The sequence below is a fragment of the Loxodonta africana genome, chromosome 1 (genome assembly GCF_030014295.1).
Source record: "Loxodonta africana isolate mLoxAfr1 chromosome 1, mLoxAfr1.hap2, whole genome shotgun sequence".
Classification (NCBI taxonomy): Eukaryota; Metazoa; Chordata; class Mammalia; order Proboscidea; family Elephantidae; genus Loxodonta; species Loxodonta africana.
The window spans coordinates 181,223,804-181,246,729 of record NC_087342.1 but is presented as its reverse complement, the minus strand read 5'-3'; the positions used below and the strand labels follow the sequence as shown (position 1 = coordinate 181,246,729).

The 22,926-nt window shown below is 37.2% G+C and overlaps 1 protein-coding gene across 4 annotated transcripts in view; it reads right to left on the bottom strand.

Annotated features, from left to right (window-relative positions):
* Positions 1-1,630: 1,630 nt before the first annotated feature.
* Positions 1,631-22,926, bottom strand: part of DSE (dermatan sulfate epimerase) — a 73,815-nt gene continuing 52,519 nt past the window's right edge. For all 4 annotated transcript variants that reach the window (XM_003404272.4, XM_064290082.1, XM_064290090.1 and 1 more), the window contains 4 exons: positions 11,093-11,346; positions 7,526-7,765; positions 5,345-5,552; positions 1,631-3,383 (listed from right to left, as the gene is read on the bottom strand). In XM_003404272.4, the coding sequence (XP_003404320.2) occupies positions 1,631-3,383; positions 5,345-5,552; positions 7,526-7,765; positions 11,093-11,346 (2,455 nt within the window). The remainder of the gene's footprint in view (positions 3,384-5,344; positions 5,553-7,525; positions 7,766-11,092; positions 11,347-22,926) is intronic.

Here is a 22,926-nt window from a genome sequence, read left to right as displayed (position 1 = left end):
TTATGTAAGAAGGTATAAATTAGAACTGCAAAACAGTGCTCATAAGAGTTTTTCCCTGTTCTTTTTTGTTACATACTGGTATTTCCATGAGCAAAAAAGACAAGAGGAAAAGATTATCTCTATTACTTTAGACCTACCAATTAGTAAATGTATTCTTACTTTTAAGACTTGAGCTGAGCATATTTTGTTTTCAGGGGAGAAATGTATTAAAGAGTCAAATATGCTCAGTGTAAGATAACTTACTTTTAAATTCCTTTGAAGTGTACCAACTTCTTACACTGAAGTACAGTGAGACCTCTGAAAGCTGGAACTCTATGGGACGGCTTTGTTTTTCCAGATCTCACAAGCTTTCCGTCTTTGACAGGGTGCAGGCTTACCACTTTTCTATCACTCATTTCATTGGAAAATATTTGAGTTTTCCTTCTCTAACAGGCCTTACACAGGTTTTGGCTTTCATAGGTTTTACCGTATCAACTGTAGACTATGCCTCCAACACTCCAGGCTGCTGTTATTTCCTTAAGACTTGATTGAAAATAGCTATGAAAATTATGTTTTTATGTTTGGTGTTACTTAAATATCCAAAGTTAGTTTTTTATTTAAATACCTAAACAAGAAAAAGGTAAAATAAACAGAGAAATTACTTGTTTTGATTCAAACACTATAAGTTTAAGTACTGCATGTCCAAATAAACACCTCTCTTCCAAGATTTCAGAAAAAGTTTCATACATTTCGAATATAATGTAACAAAAGAGAAAGACACTGTAGAAAAAATCACGTTTATTTTGTAAAATAAACTTGAAGAAAGCTTTCTATAAAAAAACATAAAATCATATCCAAAGTTTACCTTCCCCATCTTCTTTGGTGTTGAAATCAACTTTTCAGACATAAAATATTTTAATTTGAATAGTTCAGTCATTGGGTCTATGAAAGTTTTCCATATAAGGTAAATACAAAATTAAGTTATTTGTAGTTGTCTGACTTACTGAAATACTGATGCTTTTATCTACTGGAAATACCCTTTGAGTTTTTAATGATCTTCTGCCATCATTTTTACTGTTATTTGGATAACAAACCAATGAGAAAATCCTGTGCACTTAATTAAGCACAGCTTCTCCAAGGAAGTGGATACCACCATACCAGGAGTTAGCAACACTTATTTTTCAACACGACTACGTCATTAAAAAAATTTTTGTGTTTCTTAGAATTGTATCAGTCTATTCCATAAAATTAGCATCTAGAAATTGCTAATACCATTAAATTAAGATTAATCAAATCCAATTCTATTTAAATCATTTTTGTTTCTCTTAAGAAAAAATATTACTTAAAGCCAGATTTTTTATTTCTATGAGTAACATTTATATGGCTTCCTAAATTAGCAAAGCAAAACACTTCCAGAAACACCAAGGGCCAACTGAGCTACTCGTGTTCATTTAATATCTTCTCTGCTTGCTCCAATTCTGATTTCTCCATGTCCCTGCATCCTTGTCTGAAAATATTTTCCCTTTAATCTGTTAAAATGAATCTGAGGAATAAAAACCCAATATCAAACTAGGGCAATGCTTTGTTTTGTTTTGTTTTTCGCACAGACTCTTCTGATCACAAAATGATCAAGCAATTTATAACATTGGTGCTAACATTGAGATTGGGAACAAGAAGAGTACAACCACAATAAAATACAGCTATCTATTAGAAGGACTGCGTAAAGACATCTTTGGCCATGTAGGCTCTGGGACCTCTGGAAATAAGTCAGTTGCATTGCCAGCATGACAAAGAAAATAGCAATGTTCAGAATCAGGAACAGTCTGGTATATGAAGCAGACAATGATGGGGCCCTGCTGCGAGTAGTTGTCACCATCCGTGCCTGTCCAAACCGGCCTCTCACCAAGTCACCATTTTTGTGTTTTTCATACGTTACATCTGCAAAATCTAAAAGGTCTTTCATTTCTTCATCTTCATCTATAGGCTGTTCTTTCTGTGCCAAAATCTGAGCTTTTCGTCGAATCTTCTTCTCATTGACTTCAATCTGTGCAAAAATATCAGGGACAGCATCCACAAATTTGTAACCTTTGCCTGCCCTTCGGTTCTTCTTTGACTTTTGCTGCTGCTGCTGTGATATGGCAAAAATCCTGTCAATGGCCTCCTCAGTCTGTCTCTTATCTGAAAATCTCAGCAGGCGCTCAGCAGTCTTTCTAAAGCTAGCTGTGTTCCGGACTCGGGATAGGATCTCTTTCTCCAGTAGCTGGAACACTGGCTTAAATCGCTGCAGGTTCTGTTCCACAATTGCAGCATAGTCCTTTACCTCAGGCACAGTGGTGCTCTTGATGGCTGAACTCCGGTCAAAAAGAATTTTCTGGCGATCTGCAATGACCTGTGCAAAGGCAGACTGCCCTGTGGCCTCACCTGTCCAAAGGTAAGTTGCATAGGCGTGTTCGTTAGTGGCTATGAACACATCCAGTTGCTGAGAGTCTCCATGGATACTGAAGCTTTGAACATCTACAGATGGCCCTATGAAGAGGTAAGCTGCCCTGGTGATGGGACTTCGAAGGTGCATGGTGACATTCACATAGTTTGTCCCATTATAGGGATAGCCCCGAGGGTATGTCACTGAAGCAAAAGTTGCTTTCTCACTGTAGCCAGTATCATCCATCCAATACATTTTATAGAGGCCATCTCGCTGCCTGATGAAAGCCCCATGGACCCCATCTACCACTGTCTCCTCAAAAGGAACATCCACATTGTGGAAGAAGCTTGCTGCTGTCTCCAGGGGGCTCTCCTCTCCCAGGTGTATCTGGTCCACAAGGAGGAGAAGCTGGGGATGCAAGAGGATCAGATTCCTCTGAACGTTCTTTAGGCTGAGTCGGGGGTTATAAGCTCCCACCCCTTCTCCTCGAATGAAAACCACGCCATTTTTCTCCACTGCTGCAACCACTCTCCCCTGACAGTTAGCTGCCAGGTCATGCTTGTATTTAGACCATTTGGATGAGCAGTCTTCTGTAACCTGACCCTCCCAGGGAGAAAAGCAGCTCTTTGACACGGCCGGGGAAAACATCAAAACGTTGTTGAAGAAGGTGTACTTTGGCCCGTACAGAGCTTCGGTGATGAAAGGCACACCATTGGGAGCAAAGGTAAATGAATTTTGATCGGGATGTTCATGCCCGGCATTAAAATTCCGCCAGCCTTTGATCCAATCTTTGTATTTGTTTCTGTGCACAATGTCATAGATTGCACGCCCCCCAAGTTTTCCCGACTTGAAGGAAAGAAAAGATCTGTTGATTTCTGCAGGGAGCGCACTTCCATACGTTACAACACCCCAGTCTTCAAAATAATGCAATGTCGGAGTGCCAAAATCTGGAGGAGGAGCGGATTTCAAGCTGGCATCGTACCTGAAAGAATTGATTTTTTAAAATTAAATTTCACTGTGGTGGAAGTGAAAGTCACACATCAGAACTGGGATACCACACGGTGATGGGGATGGAGGACAACACACAAAAGCTCCCCAGAGCACAGGCTATGTCGATTGTTACTAGGGACGATCCTGAAAAAAAACCCACGGATAATCGGCATGCTTAGGGAAAAATCCTTGATAAACGGGAAAGGAGTTAATGATTTCCGATCCTTGGGCTTGAACCTGAAGTGCTTTCTGCTGCTCGTCATCACATGGACCTTCTTTGCTTCATCAGAGCTGCCACCCAAACTGCTAGGGCTCAAGGATTTAAGTGCTTCATGCAAACTTCTAGTTGAGGGGTTCCTATTCTCGGGAACCCATGGAATGGGTAATTGTACTGTAGTAACTGCTATTACTGAAAGTTTGGTCTAGTACTGTTTTCCTCTAAAATGTAAATAAAAATAGAGTGGAACTTAACATATTAGATAAAATTTACTGCCAATACCACATCTAAGAACATAAATGGGTGGAATTCCAGGATTTTTTTTTTATTATTATTTAATACTGGAGGATTTATAATTGTGGCTATCACTGTCTACCTCAGATTTGAAGGTTTGGGTTTCTTTTTTTTCGATCTGCAGATGAGGCCATGCTCCTTGGACAATAAATGGCTTATCATCAAAATGATACAATTAACATTAAATCTTCTCAGTGGTTAAGAGCACAGGTCTTTCAATCTGTAAGGCCTCCAAAACAATAATGAGGATGATTATTTGTTTTGCATGATTTGGGGTAACAGCCTTGACAAATTCAGACGATCTACTGCTCAAGGGAAGAAAGTCTGACCCATATTGTTAGCTCTTAAATACTTTTCACTCTCGAGCCCTGGTGGTGCAGTGGTTAAGAGCTCAGCTGCGAGCCAAAAGGTCAGCAGTTCAAATCCACCAGCCGCTCCTCGGAAACCCTAGGGGCAATCCTACTCTGTCCCATGGGGTTGGTATGTCGGAATCGACACAGTGGCAAGAGGTTTGGTTGTTTCTTCGGGTTTAATATGCTTTTCTCCAAAGTGAATTAATCACCTATGGTAGTGTTAATTTTACTGATGTTTGACTGGCTGTTTCACCTGTTGTTCTACAGTTTCAGTTTTAGGGCATCAGAAACTATGTTTCTACTTAAACCAAAACCATATTAATGCATACTTATATACTTGGTTCATCTGTGAAAATACCACATTACTAGTATTTTTGTTCCTTAATTTTTAAATTATGGTAAAAGGAATGAATCAAACCATAAAAAGTTTATTTTGGAGTTAAATGCAAATTCTAATAGCTTGAAAAAACATCAGGGATTAATGATTAACCAGTTCCCTGTAATTTTAACTTACTGGATGCCAACAGTGTATTTGGCACTACTTAAAAAAAGGAGACCCAGGCTTCTTCTTCTGGGCTTAAAAGAATAAGGCAAAAAAAAAAAAAAAAAAAAGAGTACACGGTTCTTTTATTATCAAAATGAAGCTGTCAAATGTCCAACATTTTTGAAAATTTAGTAACAGCTTTGTTATTGGAAGATTATAATGCTCTGTTTACCAAAACATTTTACTACCTTTTTTCTTTTTGGTGTAATAACCAAAATAACTTAGTCTAACTTCTGTGGTTTTTTCTTTACATGATTTCGAAAATGATGTAAATCAAAACTCATCTTTTGAAATAGTGTGAGTCTGGGACATCTCTAACAAAATAGCCAGAAAGTACAAACAGTAATTAGATCTTAAACATAAGGAAATCTTTCTAATAGAGTTTCAAACACTGTGAAATAAATAGAATTGAAGCTGCGTGTGCTTGGGTGGTATGGAGAAAGGGTTAAAGGTGTTTCAGATTTTTCATTTTAAATATAAGAAAGTAGCACATGACATGAACCACCACTGGGGACCATTTCTCCTTAAAGCTCAATGTGTCATACCAGAGAAACTCTGTGTGAAGAGTGCACCAGCGTTGCCCTTTGGATGGGGTCCCTGGACCTTCCATCACACGGTTCCTTCTGATTTGATCAGCCAGCCAGTTACCACTGCCGTTACGCATGACAAATTTATCCAGGAACACTAATTGACTTTCTGGACCATAAAACCAGTTGTAATTTGAGTCTGCAATTGCCACAGTTCTTTGAAACCCTGGGGGGAAAAATTTGAAAGAATTAAGGGAAGTTTCAAACTGCAGACCCCTATAAAAGTCTTAACAATGATCTTTAAACCTGGTTTCTAATTACAATCGTGTATCTTGAATAAAAATAACAAACAAAACCACAATTTCCATGCTCCACCTCAGACCAACTAATTAGAGTCCCTCTGAAAGTCTTCATGAATCTTGAGTGCAAGTTTGTACTTGTTACATCATTGATATGGCAGCTTGCCACTGATAATGAAAGTGTCACATCTATTGTTTATGTATATTGTCCACTTTCCTCATTTTTCAATGTCTATGTTTTTTTTTTATGTGATGTACAATCATATCTAGACATATACATGGGCTACGCTCGTGTATGGTGAGCTCATGAAGGCTAGCTCTTTCACCAACTCATCCCCCACTCCAGGCCAAGATATTAACATGAGGTACTTTAATCTGGCTTCCAGTAAATTAGAAGTTACAGTATATATAAGGTTTAGAGAAGAAACTGAACTTCTATGGGAAGAAAGCCTAATAATTCCCCACAAAGATCCTGCCAATATGTATTGCTGGAAACTTAAAAAAGAAAGAAAACTCAAGGGCCATAAGCTAGATATTATTACCGGAAGAGGGAAGGAAAAAAAGCAGGTAAGACTGAATATGCTCCAGGTATTCTTGAGAAAGAAGAATGGGAGAAAATTCTAGACCAGACAGACAAAACAAAAAAATTCTAGGCCAGACAGTACGTAGTTGAGAACATACTGACTTAAAATGGAAGCCTATTCCAGAGTGCTAAATAAAAGTTTGTTGAATTAACTGACAGAAAAATTTATTTTTGAGATGTTCCTATTGTCCTTTCCAGCTGAAAAACTAGTCATACACAGCTCACGACAGATGCAAGCCCTGATGTAGCTGGCTGCTAGATCTGAACTCAAATCACACAGCACTGAGACCATCTATATGGTTGCTGTGAGGCAGAATCGGCTCGAAGGCAGTGGGTTTGGTTTTTGGTTTTACATTAGATAGTCTTTGTTTACCAAGATGAACTGCAAAACAGGCTTTTCCTGAATGTCTAAGCAATAAAGCAATATGTTTCTGAATTAGGACTAAAAACTAAATCTTAACATGGTTCTTTTTTTTCTGCAGTATTTTTGGGATAACTAATCCAGTAATGGAGATTCTATCCAATCTATGTGTATACAACCACAGAAAAAGATTTAAATACTGGCTAAAAATTGCATTTCACCAGGGGAAAAACCATCCCGATGAAATATTTACCTCCTAAAATTTTTCTAACATCTTAGATGCTGTTTTGGAAATTAGAGTTATGAAACTCTCAAAGAAATGAATAAATTCTTAAATCATATACACACACACACACATACACGTATAAATACATATATATGAGCCAGCTGTACCTTAGAAGAGCAACAAGAAATCAGAAGTTTTATAGCAAATGGTTTTTTGATTAGTTTTCTCTAATTTATATTATTAATTAGACCAAACATTTAAAGAACATACTAAAGTTTCAACATAAATGTGTAAGTAGAATCTTTCTTTTTGAATTATGAATGCACTGTATGAAAGAAAAAATTAAAAGGAAAAAAATAGGATTGATTGAGGATCACATGTAAAGGAAAATTAACATGTAATCATAAATGCTCATATTTTGCTTAGATTCATGAAAAAGTTTGCATATACACAAAAATTAAAACACTGTAGGGGCTAGAGATTATATTTGATCCCTTATGTTCCAAGCTTTACAATATGTAAATCACAAATCGTCACATTAGTTCCCAAAATGCTGTGGTAATATGCAACTGTTGAAGTCAATTCTTCTTTGATATTTTTAATACCTTTAATCTCGACATGATTTAAAACCCATAGACTTCATTTCTTTTCCTAGTCTTGTTCATTTTCACAATCAGAAAAAATTTCAATAGTTTTCATGGTTTCCCATTTCTGGCTCCTCACTATATACCTGGCAGGATGGTTCTATACATAAATGCAAAGTGTTGTTTAAGCCATGGATGGCCGAAGTGGTTGATGTCAAAGTGCCTTTGAACAAGAAACATATACTGAAAGAGTGATCTAGTGGTGTAGCTGCCATAAGCGACTCCTTCATAGAGGGAGCCATCCGTCACTTCTCGGAGCAAGACCAGAGATTTCTCCATGATGCTCAGAACTTGTTTGGTCCATAAGTAGGCTTCTTGGAGATACCCTGAAGGATAAAAACACATGGAAACATTGACTAAAGGTTGTAACAAAGCCAAAACAAAAAAATGGCCAAATAAAATCCTGAGTTATCTGACTAGTTTATTTTGCAAACTGTATTTTACAAAACTTTTACTTGTTAAAGTTGTAAGTTAAAAACAAAAAAACCCATTGCCATGGGCAATTCCAACTCATGGTGACCCTGTGTGTTACGGAGACCTGAGCTGCATAGGGTGTTCTTGGCTGTAATTTTTCAGGGGCTGATTGCTGGCCTTTCTCTTGCAATTAACCTGGGTTTGTGATGGGTCCAAAATGTAAGTTAAGAGGTTCTTGAATACAGGTCATTTACTAAGTATATGAAGATAAACCTTTAAATGAGTAGCCGTCATTTCACAATCTTTAATAAACTGAAGCCACATCATATCTACGATCACAATTTGCATATCATTTTGTTTGCAAGAAAAGATTTGTATTTTGAGACTTCACTCAATTTTCTTAAAATAATGATAGTTGAAAACACATTTTCTTAAGTTTATCACTTTATAAAACTTTCACCATTATTTTACAAAATTTTGTAATGAACTTCAAATACTATAAAAGCTAAATGGACAGTTTTCAATCTGTATTATTGCTAGAAGACAACCTCTCATCCTTTATGTGTTTTTAGATTCCACAGGATCCGAGGGTAGAGAGGCCACTGGAATAGGAATCTAATGGCAAAAAATCTAGCACATGACTAAAAATGAACAGAACCTAGGTTCTGGATGTTAGATTTCTGTTGTTTTGCTTTTTGTTTTTAAATCACACAACCCCTGGGGATAAAAGTAATCTCACTGCCTCTGAATATGGGTAGAGTCTTCCTGCCTCTCCCATAAACCATGTGTGCCATCATCAGTGCTGAACGCTCTACCATGGCCTACCAGGTGTGCTGGGCGTGGGGGTTCCAGAGGCCCAGGTACCACCACTTCCTGGCCAAAATCCAAGGTCTCAGGCCAACACCCAGCTCCCATCTCATAGGTGCAGTGCTGTCCTTAGGATCAGCTGTGCAGAGATGACTGTTAATGGTCCCCTGGATCATTCTACCAGCTCCATACCTGACATGCCAGCCTTCTGGATAGTTTTCAATTTCTATTCTCTAATCATTCAGGTTTAAAATTCCAATCATCTTCATCTTTTTTCTCTCATGTGTCCTCTATATCCAACCAGGCATCAATGTTACTGATGCTTAAAATCAGGCTCTATAGTCACTGTTCCCTGGCCATCACATGATCTGAGTTTCCTTATCTGTTCCTTCTAACAACCCTGTTCAGGAGATACAAGGCAATGTCTACTAACATACATTTTAACATACATGTATTGTCCCGCCATCCATACACCTTGCCTGGAATGTTCTTTATTCTTCACTTGCCCAAATTCTACCCATTCTTCAAAGTTCTATGGACTTCCCAAACTCACACACGAGTTTACTCTCCTGAATTAACACTTATTATACTCATTTGATATTTAACCAAGCGTTTCTTCATGATACCTCTTGTTTCATTCCACGGTACTGTTATAACTATTGTGTAATTTAACATTTCACACTCTCTTCTTTCCAACTGCTTCATAAACTCTTTACATGAGACCCTTGTAACTTTTGTGCACTAAACCTTAGGGATGGCAGGACAGAAAGAAAATTTTAATTCTTCCACTTTTGAGACTTTATTTGAGTTCAATGGAAGCTACAGGTGCACACTAAGCTACTTCAGTTAATATCTACAAGGCCTAGCCTTGGAGGATATAGATTTACTAACACAGCCTGGTCAGAGTAGCCCCTGAAATTAGAGCAAGTGTGCCAAGAAAGAACCACAGATTTCATCCCTCCTTCTGGCTACTCTTTTTATAAATGTGTGTACTACTTATCTGGGGGTCCTGAAAGAGTATATTTCAGAGCAACCCATCACTTTCATCGGAAAATAAATGCATGTGAATACTCTTGCCTGGAAAGAACTATGCATTTTGATGCAATCTAAATCAGTATTTTAGGTGTCCACTTATCATCTGGAACAATTTTAGCTACCCCAAATAACAAAGCCGTAAGTTCTATGCCTGCCCTTAGAAAAAAAAAAAATAGAGAGCTGAACACTTCAGAAAATAAAACTGCACTAAAGCCCAAGGTCCGCAGCTGAGACCTGGCTCACTCTAAGGTTCTTTCCACCATGTCATGATGATATCTTCTCATGCATCTTGAGGTTTATTAAATGGTGAGTTTTTGCATTGGGTCTTATTTGAGTTTGATTTTATTGTTTTGTTTTTGTGAGGGCAGGAAACAAAGGCAGCTAGGATGAAAAGTTACCCTCCTAATTACGCTTCCCTTAAATTACTGTAAATTGAATTTCTATTCCTCAAGAGAGAGCAAGGTTGAGTGGAAAGAGATTGAACTTTGAGGCTGGCTAGAATTGGGTCCAAATCCCAACAACTTTATATGGTTAATGTGAGAATTAAATAAAATGCTTACTAATTTTTATGGTGAAGAAAAAAAAAAAAACGTTGCTGTCAAGTCGATTCCGGCTCATACCAACCTATAGGACAAGACACAGCAGAACTACCCTGTAGGGATTCCAAGGAGTGGCTGGTGGATTCGAACTGCCAACCTTTTGGTTAGTGGCCGATCATTTAACTACTGCGACACCAAGTGTTAAATTATTTCAGAATGCTAGCTCCAAGTATATATTTAATAGTCTATTAACTGTGATTTAAAGGCCGCTTTTTAAAAATACAATCTATTCAGTCATTGATAGATTTCCATAGAAGTTGTGGTTAAGTCAGAATTATAAGCTCAAAGGAAATGAAATATTATCAATTATGTCATATATTAAGGCAAAGTAGCTGTATAATCATTAAAGTCGCTCCCAATTTTGATGTAAACACTCTACACTGGTTGTTTTAAGTCTTTAGAGAAAGAGGAGTAGCAATGTTATGATACAGCTATGTCCTAGGAACATTCACTTCAATAATAAGCCACCTATTTTGCTTTTGAAAATGCTATTTGGCTGTTCTTGCTGTCAACATGGTGTGAAAAAATGAATATTTGCCACTGACCGTGTGCTTTAAGAACATGGCCTGGGACATTCATAAGCCATAAATAAATAACCTTCAGGCTAATATAACTAACAGAATTTAGAAAAACAATGTCTCTCGATTAGCTAAGAAATGCTCCAGGCATTACTTCATTTCAAGGGCTTAGCTAAGATCCAAGTACGAACACGTTCTCAAGAACTGTTACATGTTGCTCATGACATGGTAACTATGACTAATGTCAGCTTGGGCATCCCCTTGGTGTGGCCAGCTGTACCTTGATTCATCAGGACAAGGCTTCCTGTAAGTAAAGCCATGCAGTTGGTGGGCTGATGATTGTGCAGGTACTGAAATCCCCATCCTCTCCTGTATGAGGTTTCATACATATAGCCTGAGGCATTGGCAATGACTTCAAGAAACTTCTCCTGTTGCGTCTTGCTCAGGTAGTTGTACAAGAAGTCATAGGCAGTGGCGAAACCAACCAGGGAGTGAGCAAGAGGGACTTCATCCCAAGGAGCATCTTTCACTAACCTGTAAAGAGAAATAATGTAAATGAACAGGCCTCAAAGCTTTCATCACACGATTGAAGGATCTGTTTCTCAGAGCTTAAGGACACAATTGAAGGTATAATCCAAGAGATTTAACAACACAGGGTTGCCTTCACTCCATATAAGACACAAGCATAAAGTGTGTCTAACATGAAAATTACAGAGTTAACACTTCACTCTCATGGGTTCTGGCAACAGCAAGATGTTGAAAATTTTTATTTTTTACTCCTGATGAAAGACAGTAGAATATATTCAAAGAGATCCAAAGCACAGAACATGTAGCAGCAGGGTAAAATTCCCTTATTTCCTATTCGACCCTTGCTTACCCTTCCCCCTTCAGCTGCCTGGGAGGTTCTCAGGTTTTCACTATGGCTACCTTGCTACAACAGTAGAACACATACATTCTACCTTATTTTTCATAGGTTGGTCAAGGGGAAGGGGTCATGATATACAGTTCATAACTTCTCAATCCAGAGAGGCCTACTAGGTCAGCACCATGATGGGGGGTTGGGTAACAGGCTGGCATAAGTGAGATAAGCATATTCTAACTCAGAATTTCTGTCTCATTCTTTCTCATAAAATGAACTGTACTAACCTTCATCTAAAGTATAATCAAAAAAAATGAACTGTACTGCCTTAAAGTTCTTAAAATATCTTTCAGAGAAGTCTAAAAGCTGATCTTCTGTGAAGTATTAACTTGTCATTTTCTAGAAAGCAAAATTTCAGCTTGACTTGCTACTTTATTCTGCAAGTATTTTAATAGTGTGCTGTCTGCATTATTAAACAGGGAGCTAAAAAAGAGCTTCCATAATTAGAACTCTATATAGAATGATCCAGAAAACATTCCCCATCTGCACAGGATGTATTTGAGTACTGTCTGAGGTAAACAAACGATGAGTGCACTGTACCTGTGGGAGGTGGAAGAAAGCCTTCAATTAGGGATTAAACGAAAGCTTAACATTTTCATGCCATGAACCTCTTTTGGCAATCTAGTAAAGCCTTGGCCCTTTCTCAAAATGTTTTAAAATTCATAAAATATAATATGTAGAAATACAAGGAAATTGACTATTCTGAAATATAATTATCAATACATAAATTTTTTTAAAAATTGTGATACATATGCTTCTTTATTAAGGCATTAATTAACAAGATTTAGCAGCAGCGATAGTAACTACCAGAATTTTTAAGTAATGATGGACATAAATAATATTTTGAGATTTCTATAACTGTAACGATATGCAAATATCTGTGATGCCTATTTGTAACAAAGTTTTAGGTTCTACCAAATTACTATACTATTATATTCATAATTGGAAGAAATGCTAAATTTCAGTTAGCATTAGTGTAAATTAAGGTGTAATATTTCCCCATACAAACCTATGGACCCAGGGGTTTGTGAAACCTAGGTTAAGAATCCTTAAAAATGTTCTAAGACACCACCTCTTCTAGAAATGTATTCTTCCTGTAGGAGTTTATACCCAAGAAGTGATCTTCTTGGTGGGGCCTCTCCTGGTCAACTTGTCAGAATTTCCAGCATCACCCCCAACCAGCAATATTTCATTCCCTTTCCTCACTTTTTTGGTCCCCTTAGTTATATGTTGATATTTGCACTGATGGTGCAAAAGCAAGAGTGGACCTTATCAAGAACCCAGGCAATGCCAGCAAACAGTAATAGTAATCCTTGTATTCTGCACCACCACGCGCTTGCAATGAAAAAAAAAAAAAGTCCATTTCACTTAAGGCTGTCCTTGATGAAGAAGTAAACATGAATTCTATGAAGTCTCAACTTGAATACACGCCTGTCTAATACTCCGTGTGATGAAATGGGGATACATAAAAGTGCATTCACTGCACACCAAAGTACAATGACTGTCATGAGGACAAGCACTTGTGCAAACAGTCAGAATGAATACTTGAAATAAAAGAACCAAATGCCTTAAAACCTAAAAGATGCCAAGAGATCCCTGATTCTCTACAGAATTTTATTTAAATTAATCTAAAGCAAAAAAAAAAAAAAAATTTTTTTTTATGCAAGAAATAAAAACTGGCAACAATGGGATAATTTGCCATTGTGCCATTAACATTATAAACTCCCTTTATAATGTTATGGTTATTCCTAGTACTTTTTATAGCCTAATAATCTTATGCCAGGCTTTTTCCATATGTAGTTATATTTTGGTGTGATCTGATCCATGATACAGGCAAATTTATATATTTTTAAAAGTATGTTTAAGTGAGGCACTACTGTTTGTTAGGTCTTTCCAACAAAGCAGCCAACTCAATAAAAACAATCCATATTTTTTTCTCATTTTCAGAATAACATAGTTTTATGAACCTATAAAATATTTACTTAGTAAATTTATAAAGTAGAAGATTCATATTTAAAAGCCTGCTTGATGTTAGACTCCAGATATTTATGTAAATACAAATTTGAGAAAATGAAATAAGCTTTAAAAGAATTATGAGTTTATATATCCATTTAAAATGTACTTTTACTTAAATTCAGAGCATAGCAATGAACTCTCTAGACATTGCTAACTGTACTTAACAGGTTAGAGCTAGCTTCACTGCAGCTGTGTCTATTGTACATAAGCATATTGCTGTTGGCCATGCCACCAAAATATTCCAAAATGAGATCAAGTCTATTTTTTTAAATGTAAATTAGTCAACTTATTAAAAAAGAGTCCTAAAGACAGTAAACTGATAAAAGTCATTCAACTTCCAACCAAACGCCTTTAGGTGTTTGAAAACAACCTCCAATAAGGAGAATCATGCATTACCACTCTTTTTTTAAAAACATGTCTAATACAGTAGAGATTCATCTTGTTTTCCCCTGGTGAGTTAAACGTGAAAACTAATCATGAAGGTTAAATATCAGCAGTATGTTAAATTTTGTGAGCAATGCCTATGGAATTTTGCCAAAGGGAGGTGAATTTCTAACCTGTGTGACCTACCCTGCGAAGCACACTGGGGCCTTAATGTTACCAAGAATAGCAGAGTAAGAGTTTGGAATGCAATGAGAGACTGATCTATAGTGTCAGAGAGTTAAGTTAGAAGGCGGAGTCAAGAATTAAATCTAGGACTATCCCTCTGTAGCACTGATTTCACTTCCTCCTGGGGAACAAAACCATTGTGCTTTCAGAGGAATTCACCAAGTTTGCAATAAGAACCAGAAGGAAGTTGTAGAGTTAGCAAACCCAGCAAGAACGAGGCAAAAGGGCGCCAGTGCTGGAATACATCATGGTTCCAAGCCTTGCCATTTTCATGACTCCAAAACAGAAACATGGCATGAGATCTGGGAAAAGTGGCAAACATTAGAGGAAGAGATCTCAGTACTCCCAAGGTTGCACCGGGAGCATTCAAAGCATATTGGATACCCATCATGTACAATTCATAAGACAACTCTTCCCCTCCCCATACCTCTGATGAGCCTGGGCTCCTAACACACTATTTCCGGGACAGCTGGTCCAAGAATTGGTAGACTTGAACTTGATGCTCAGAACATTCATCCCCTTATACTGGCGAGGAAATGGACAATCAGCTTTCCTTTTTCAGCATTTACTTTGTTCCCTACTTGAGAACTGCTAGAAACATAATAGTGTAACAGAATGCAACTGACTATATATTAAGACCAGGAAAAATCACATAGCCCTGATATGTAAAAGACCATTTCCTTTCACAATCTACATTTCTGGATTCAAACTAGCAGAATACCACCACTTAATTTCATCTTAAAGATATTGACTTAATATCCCCAGTATTAAGTTCTAAAATGTAAAAATTCAGGTCAGCTTGTCTCCACTGAAACAGAGTATCAAGGGATCAATTATGTAAAAGTGTGAACTAAAAGGAATATTCTGTTTCACTTAAAAAAGAATTCTAGATGATTCGTAGACAAAATGAATTAATCAGAAGGTCAAAACATACCAAACTAATGAGAATGAAGTGTAGAGTTATTAAAAGGGAAAAGGCATTGCCATGTCATTATTTTAATGTTTAATTCACTGACATGAAGCCTTATGATCCAAGTACCCAAATAGGCTACCCAAGTATAATCTATTTAAATGGAAGCATTTGTAATTATAATCCCTTTTAGCTGACCAAGCATGCTTTGGATTCATGTCTAGCCTGAAAATGTAATAAGGCTAAACATGGTAGGTAAAATAATTCAAACTTCCTAACAAGAACCCTGTTTTGTTGGAATGGCAGAGCTCAAAGGACTAGGATTAAAAAATCAGGCTTGTGGATCAAATTCTAATGACAAATTATGAAAGAATCTGTTGTAATAGAGAAATTCTGAAACCTGGAAAGGTGCTACAGATTTGTGTGTACTGTTCACAAAAACCTAATCAAACAATTCTTCCTATTTAGAAAAGTAGGTTGATATTTCATATGTTCAACATGTTTTACATTTATAAATATAAAATGTTAAATATGTTTACAAAAGTTCAATTGGACAACTTACTGATGTCACCACTTCAGGTCAATGAATGCACAAGTGAGCATGTGAAAAACTATGCTTGGATGTAGTCAGTTTGATTGCAAGAAAATAATTAAGAATAGCCAGGGAAATCCTTTAAAAGAAGAGTAATGATGGAAGGTGGCTAGCCCTACCAGAGAAGAAAACATACTATGAAACCTCACTAATCAAAACAGTGGGATAGTGATACAGGAAAACACAGGCACACTAGTGGAACAAAACAAAAGGCTCAGAAAAAACATATGGAAAGACATATGGAAAATTGTATATGATTAAAAAAAAAAATCACTGATAGAAAAAAGCTATTTTTAGTAAGCAGGATTGGAACAACTGAATAGTCATTTGAAAAAGGATAAAATTGGATCCAAACCTCATAAAATACAGCAAAATAAGCTCTAAATTAATTAGGGATCTAAATGCAAAAAATGCAATCATACAAGTTCTAAAAGAAAACATGAACGGATTCTTTGTAACTTGGAATGGGGAAAGCCTTTCCAAAGATGGACTCAAAAACATAACAGAAAAAAGGATTGATCATTTTGGTCACATAAACATTTAAAAACAACTTTTGCATGGGGGAAAAATACCACAAGCAAAGTCAAGCACGAATGAAAAACTGGCAAAAAATATTTGCACCATATATCTTGCGTAAAGTGATACCTATCCTAACATAAAAAGGCTCTTAAGATTTAACAAAAAGATCAAAAGCTCGTTAAAAAAAAAATGGGTAAAAGACAGAGAGTTAAAAGGAAAAGAAAAGTAAATGGCCCCCAAAATGCTCATCTTCACTTATTGTCAAAAATCTCAAAGTATTACAAAACACTTTTGCAAAGGCTGTGGAGTAACAGGCACGCTGTTAAAACACTATCAGGAGTGCAAAATGGTAAAAATATAATGGGGTACAGTTTGGCAATATCAAACAAACTTCAAATGAACATGTACCCTTTGACCCAGTGATATCACTTCTAGTAATCTGTACCAAAAATGCACATCTATAAATAATTGTTATAAATATTTAGAAATTAAAAATAAGTCAGAAATACATATTGCGATGAAGTAATATGATGTCCAGGATTTGAATCAAATAATACGAAAGGAGAAGAGAGGACAATTCTATTCCCAGTTAGGATGTAAAGGGACATGAAAGGACTTCACTGCTACTAAAACAACTAAAAAAAGGAAAGGAAGAAAAAACAGGTAACCACACACTTCCAAAAAAATACTACTACTGCTTTCATTACAGTCATCAAAGACCTGTGGACCCAAAGAAACCTAAAACTAAACGCAGACAAACAACGGCATAAAATAAAATTATGAGACACACAAAGAAGGAGAATGTGATAATATGTGTCAAGAGAAAAAGCAAGTCAACAGACCCCCCCCCCCAAAAAAAAAACTCAAATGTTGAGATTACGGAACAAGGATGTTAAAACAGCTATGGTAAGTATATTGAAGACTATACAGGAATATTAGTAATGAGTGAAGGAAATGGAAATTCTAGGAGAGCTTTTGAAGCTGTAAGAAACAAATGTAAATCCTAGAACTAAAAAATAAAATTTATGAAATAAAAAATACATTGTGTGGGACTGACAGTAGATTAGACACAACAAAAGAAAGGATTAGAAATTTAAAAGCTAGGCCACTACGAAGCACCGAAACTGAAGCAAAGAGAGGAGAAAAAAAAAAAAAAAGAATTTAAAAAATGAACACAGGTTTAATGATCTATAGGACAGTATCAAGAGTTCAAATATACATGCAATTGGGAGTATCAGAAGGACAGGAAGGAAAAAAATGAGACAAAAGAAAATACTGGTTTATAATATGCTGCTATTGCCTATGTAGGCAGAGCGGTGTTGGTAGAAAGGAAAAAAAAGAGGCTTTGGACTCAAACAGATGTGGGCTCAAATCCCATTCTGTCAATTATCTGTGCCACGAGCAAGTTACATAACCTTTCCCAGGCTTAGTTTCAACATTTGCAAAGTAGAGAATTAACAAAATGTACAGGAAATTTAAATAAAATATGTAACAAGGCTAAAAAGTATGCTTGGCATATAATAGACAAATGAATTATGAGATCCCTTTCTCCTCATTTTTTTGTGCCTGAGAAAAAGATTAGTAGTAGAACTGGCCTTGGAATTGAGCTAGGTTCACAGCTGTTACACCTCATGCCAGAGAAAATAAATGGGTTTACTAATTCCTTAAATTTAGAATTCCAAGGTTCAAGTCACGTCCTGTGACTTTAAAGCCTCTGACGTGCCATTGCTGCCATCTCACATCCACCATCGTCCTGTGCCTGCTTGAACATTCAGTTACTCCGTTTATGTTAAAAGCAATCCTCCAATATTCTGACAACATACAAAAGAGTAAAATATTACCTGAGCTATGAAGTTTAAAAATGTGAGAGACACTTTCAACAATGACATAAACAGTGGCTGAATTGCTAAATCTTGCTGCCCTACCGGCAGGAAAATATCAAACTCAAAGTCAGGCAGATAAGTCCTAGAATACACAGTATGGTATTTTACTTTCGCTTATGATCTCTTCACTGAAGTTAATATTGCTGCGATAATCCTACTTTATAATGCTTGATCAAAATATTTTTTTACAATATGATTTTTAAAGGTCCTGCTGAAGTTGTGTATATAACTTCATAAAATCCAGGGGCTTTTTTAAAACGGCGACTGCACTGTGGCTGATTTTATTCTGGGCACCCATAGGAAATAATGCGTTGCAGAGTTTATTCCACTCAGCCCTGGAAACTTGAAATATAATCATTAATCACAGACTCTCACTGCTTCCTAATGAAAAAAAGATGCTTCATGATATTTCTTAAGATGAAGTACTCAAAACACCGGAATCATAAAGAGGCCACCTAAAGAAGTGAAGCGGTCCCCTCACTGGGGGTATTCAAGAAGAGAGATGTTAAGTGATTCTCTAGAAAGGAATCATCTGTTTATCAGAATGTAAGGGAGGGTTTTCAAGCTATAGATCACAAACTATGAGTAGATTATGAAATCAATATAATAGATTATTACCATAGGGTTTTTTTCTTTTTAATGGAACTTAACAGAATAGAAACGAGTGTAAAACATGACTTAGATATGCGAAGTTTACTACTTACAAAGTTATGTGTGTACTGGATTGTGATGTCCCTCTGTGGTACAAACGGTTAACGTGCTTGGCTGCTAACTGAAAGGTTGGCGCTTGGCGGTCCGAGTCCACCCAGAGGTGCCTCAAAAGTAAGGTCTGGTGATCTACTTTTGAAAAATTAGCCACCGAAAACCCTGGGGAGCACAGTTCTACTCTGACACACTGGGGGTTTCCATGAGTTGGAGTCAACTCAAAGGCAACTGGTTTTTTACTGTTAAATTGTGGTGTAAAATTTGTTTTTTTTTACTGTGGATCACAGTCAAAAAACATGTTTGAATGTCCTTGTCTTAGAGGGCAAACGTGATACCAAATGAACAGACCAACAGATGCAACCTGCCAGCAGAGAGGAGCCGGCCTATGGCCTCCTTCAGGGCAAGGAGCTGGGCTGAGACCCGGGCTGCCCAGAACACTTTCCAGCAGACGGTCTGGAACCAGCGTGGAGGGGAAACCCTACTTGGAGATCATCAGGAAGGCATCCACGAAACCAGAGGAGTTCAGAACGTTCAAAGTGGAGGGTGGACGGTACCGCATGATGGAGGCAAGTATGGAGACACCAAACAAACTCAGGCAGTCAATTTGGGAAGGAAAAATAAGTTATCAGTATGTGGAAAAACAACAAGGAAAACACCTCCAACTCTCCAAACAACCATGTGGTTTTGAATCCACTTATGTTCAAGTGAGATAATGAAATAATGACTATGACAGTACCCTGTACCAATAATATTTATCTCATGTCCTGGGGACACAGTTTCAAAATACACTTCTTCAAAAAGTAATTTGGCATGGGGTAGAAAATGTCAGCTTAGGGTTTTTTTTCTGTGAATCTTTAAAAAAAAAAAAAATTTGTGGGATGTGTTATCTCATAAATTGCCTCAGAAGAGGATTAATGAATAAACTAAATTGGAATTAAATTTATAAGCCAGCCTGTGAGCTATGTTCAATATGCCATGGGCATCGAACACTTGCCCAAGTTTTAGATCCAGAGTTATCTGTACGCATTGAAGATAAAAGTTCACTCCAAAAGCTATTTGTAGTCACACTCTCTGCAATATTCTCTGACCAAGTGACAGGCCTTGGTAGAAAACTGGAGAGCAAAAGAAGCAATCTGGATTCAATAATACTTCAAAATCTTTCCCATAGTCAACAGTTAGGCTTTCCAAAAGAAGGTAAAAGAATCAGCAAACTCCATGTGTTTTTTCTTTTAATTGCGGCCAAAATTTTAGGGAAGAAAAATACAGATGTTGATATAAAGTTTTAGTAATACATATAACTTTATTTATTCTTATCTCTTCTTTTCCCCAGTTTTTTTTTTTTTTTGGTAATAGTAAATTCACTGTAAATGCATCATAGAAATGAACTAAAAATTGCTCACTAATCTGTTACAAATCCAAATCACTCCCCACGCCTCATCAAGGCTCTTTTTTCTTTCTTAACTTCAGAAGAGACAGCACGATTCCCTCAAGCTGATGCTCTCCTCCCACAGTGTCGCTTGTACATCGCACTTTGGCTTCTGCTACAGAAAGTGATCTGAGGACACCCATGTGGCTACAATGGTCTATTAGCACTTTGCCTTTTTGTCTCATCCTTCCAGCTGTTATTCATTTATTCATTGTGGCAGGACAACTTTAATTAAATCTGACCTTTCTTGAACTTTCCTTCTACATTTTTCTATCATTAACAGAAACTACATAGAGTATACTCAGAAGCATATTTTATACTGGATAAATAATCTTTTTTTTTCTGGTGATGATATTATTTTAAAGTCACAATACACCACTGGCAAACAGGAAGTAGCTGAAGATAAAGCTTGGGAGATGTGAACTAGACATCTCTTGGATCCACAGGGCCCTCAAACTCAGTACAGGTAGTCCTGGACTTGCAATTTATTTGAGTTAAGACGAACCGCACTTATGACTGTCCTCTCCTTTTTTTGGTACATCTTATTGTTAGTAATGGAAACCCTGGTGGTGTAGTGGGTAGGTGCTACGGCTGCTAACCAAAAGGTCGGCAGTTCGAATCCACCAGGCACTCCTTGGAAACCCTACGGGGCAGTTCTACTCTGTCCTATAGGGTCGCTATGAGTCAGAATTGACTTGATGGCAATGGGTTTTTTTTTGGTATTGTTAGTAACACATACTACATACAATGTTGTAGCACGTAATTTGCTGATGTTATCATTCTGAGATGTTCACTCCCAGATATTTATATGTTCCCAATCCCCAAAGATCAGATTTACAAAGATACTGATAATAAAAGGCAATAATGAAAAAAAAAAAAATGAGGTATTTGAACATACGTCAGAACCGACTCACGACAGACTTGTCAGAACTGAACCCCGTTGTAAGTTGGGGAATACCTGTATATCCAAAATCAAGTTCTTTATTAGTGTTCCCAAACAGCTCCAAGTGTTACAAGCTCGTTAAATGGTCCCTCAATTCCTTAAGCATCCTATAAAGAAAATTCTTTGTCTTCTTTGGTCCCCAAATACAACTGCCAAGTCCTATAAATGCTAGTTCTTAAACCTCTCTGGAATCCACGTCTTCGTAGTTTCACAGCTGATATCCCAGAGGTTGGGCTACCACTGTCCCTCATGGGGATAAAAACAAAAGGCCTAACTAGTCTTCCTGTGCTCTGGTTTGACCTCTGCAATCTACTCTCCATGTGGGGTCAGAGATTCTTCCTAAAACACAAATCTGATCATGTCCCTCCCCTGTTTAAAACCCTTCCATGGCCTCACTGTGCTCTTAAGATCAAGTACAAGCTCCATAATAGGCAGACAAGGTCTTGCAGCAACTGATTCTGTTCTCAAAACCTCAACACTTGCTGGTTTCCTTCCTGCTACATTTCCATTTCCATTTCCTCAAAAGCACTCCTCTTTCTTATTTATTCCAGGCTTTGTACATCAGTTATTTCTGCTTGTAACAGTCAAACACCACTCTCTTCCTTCTTCACTTGGCTGATTCTCATTTGTCCTTCAGTACCCCTATGTCTTCCCATCACAAACCACACCTCCCCGCTCACAATATTTAACACCTACATCACTAGTGTCTATTACTTCATATCTCTCATAGATTAACCGATGCATAACTTGCCCTCAAACTTTTGTATTCCCAATACAAAATGGCACAGTGTCTGAAGCAGAGTAGGCAAGACAATAAATTTATATCAAATGAATGAAAATACTCATGTATTTAGTAGTGAAAATTGCCTTTGGTTGGTATCAATTTATAAAAACACGAAATATAAGCATAGTAAAAGATAACAATAATTGCTAACACTTACCTTGGGCCAGGCACTGTTTCACTAACTCATTAAATCCTCTAAACAACCCTACATAGTAAATATTATATCTACCCCCAATTTACAGATGAGGAATCCTAGCTTTGGAGAAGTTAAGGAACATACTAAAGTCACACAGCTCTAAGTGGGATTAGAACATAGGAAGTTTGGCTTCAGAGTTCTTGCTCTTAACTCCAATAAAATACCACTCCCCACCACTAACACCATTACCATTCACTTCAAAGATTAAAGCAAGGAGCTTTAAAGGTGAATAAAAACCAAACTGTTATGGCTATGTGATAAAGGGCACATACGGACATTGTGGATACATGTAAAATGATGATGCCAAAATTCAAGGGATTAGGGAGGAGGGAATACCAGGTGCAGGAGGAGCACTTCAAAGAACAGGTAATCTGAGACTCGTTGATGAGTTCCACAAAGAAAATTAACCTTTCTGAGATGTCAAATCCTGACATTTCTCCTTCCAACCTCCAAGTAGGCCAAAGGTACAATACCTCTGTGATTACAGGCTGAGAGACAAAGGCTGACAACAGGCAGGTCTTCAGAGTCAAAGTGAGGCCAGACAAATATGAGCATCCACAGTGCACAGAGCACCAAATCAAAGAGGTATACAGACCCAGGCCTTCTGCTCTC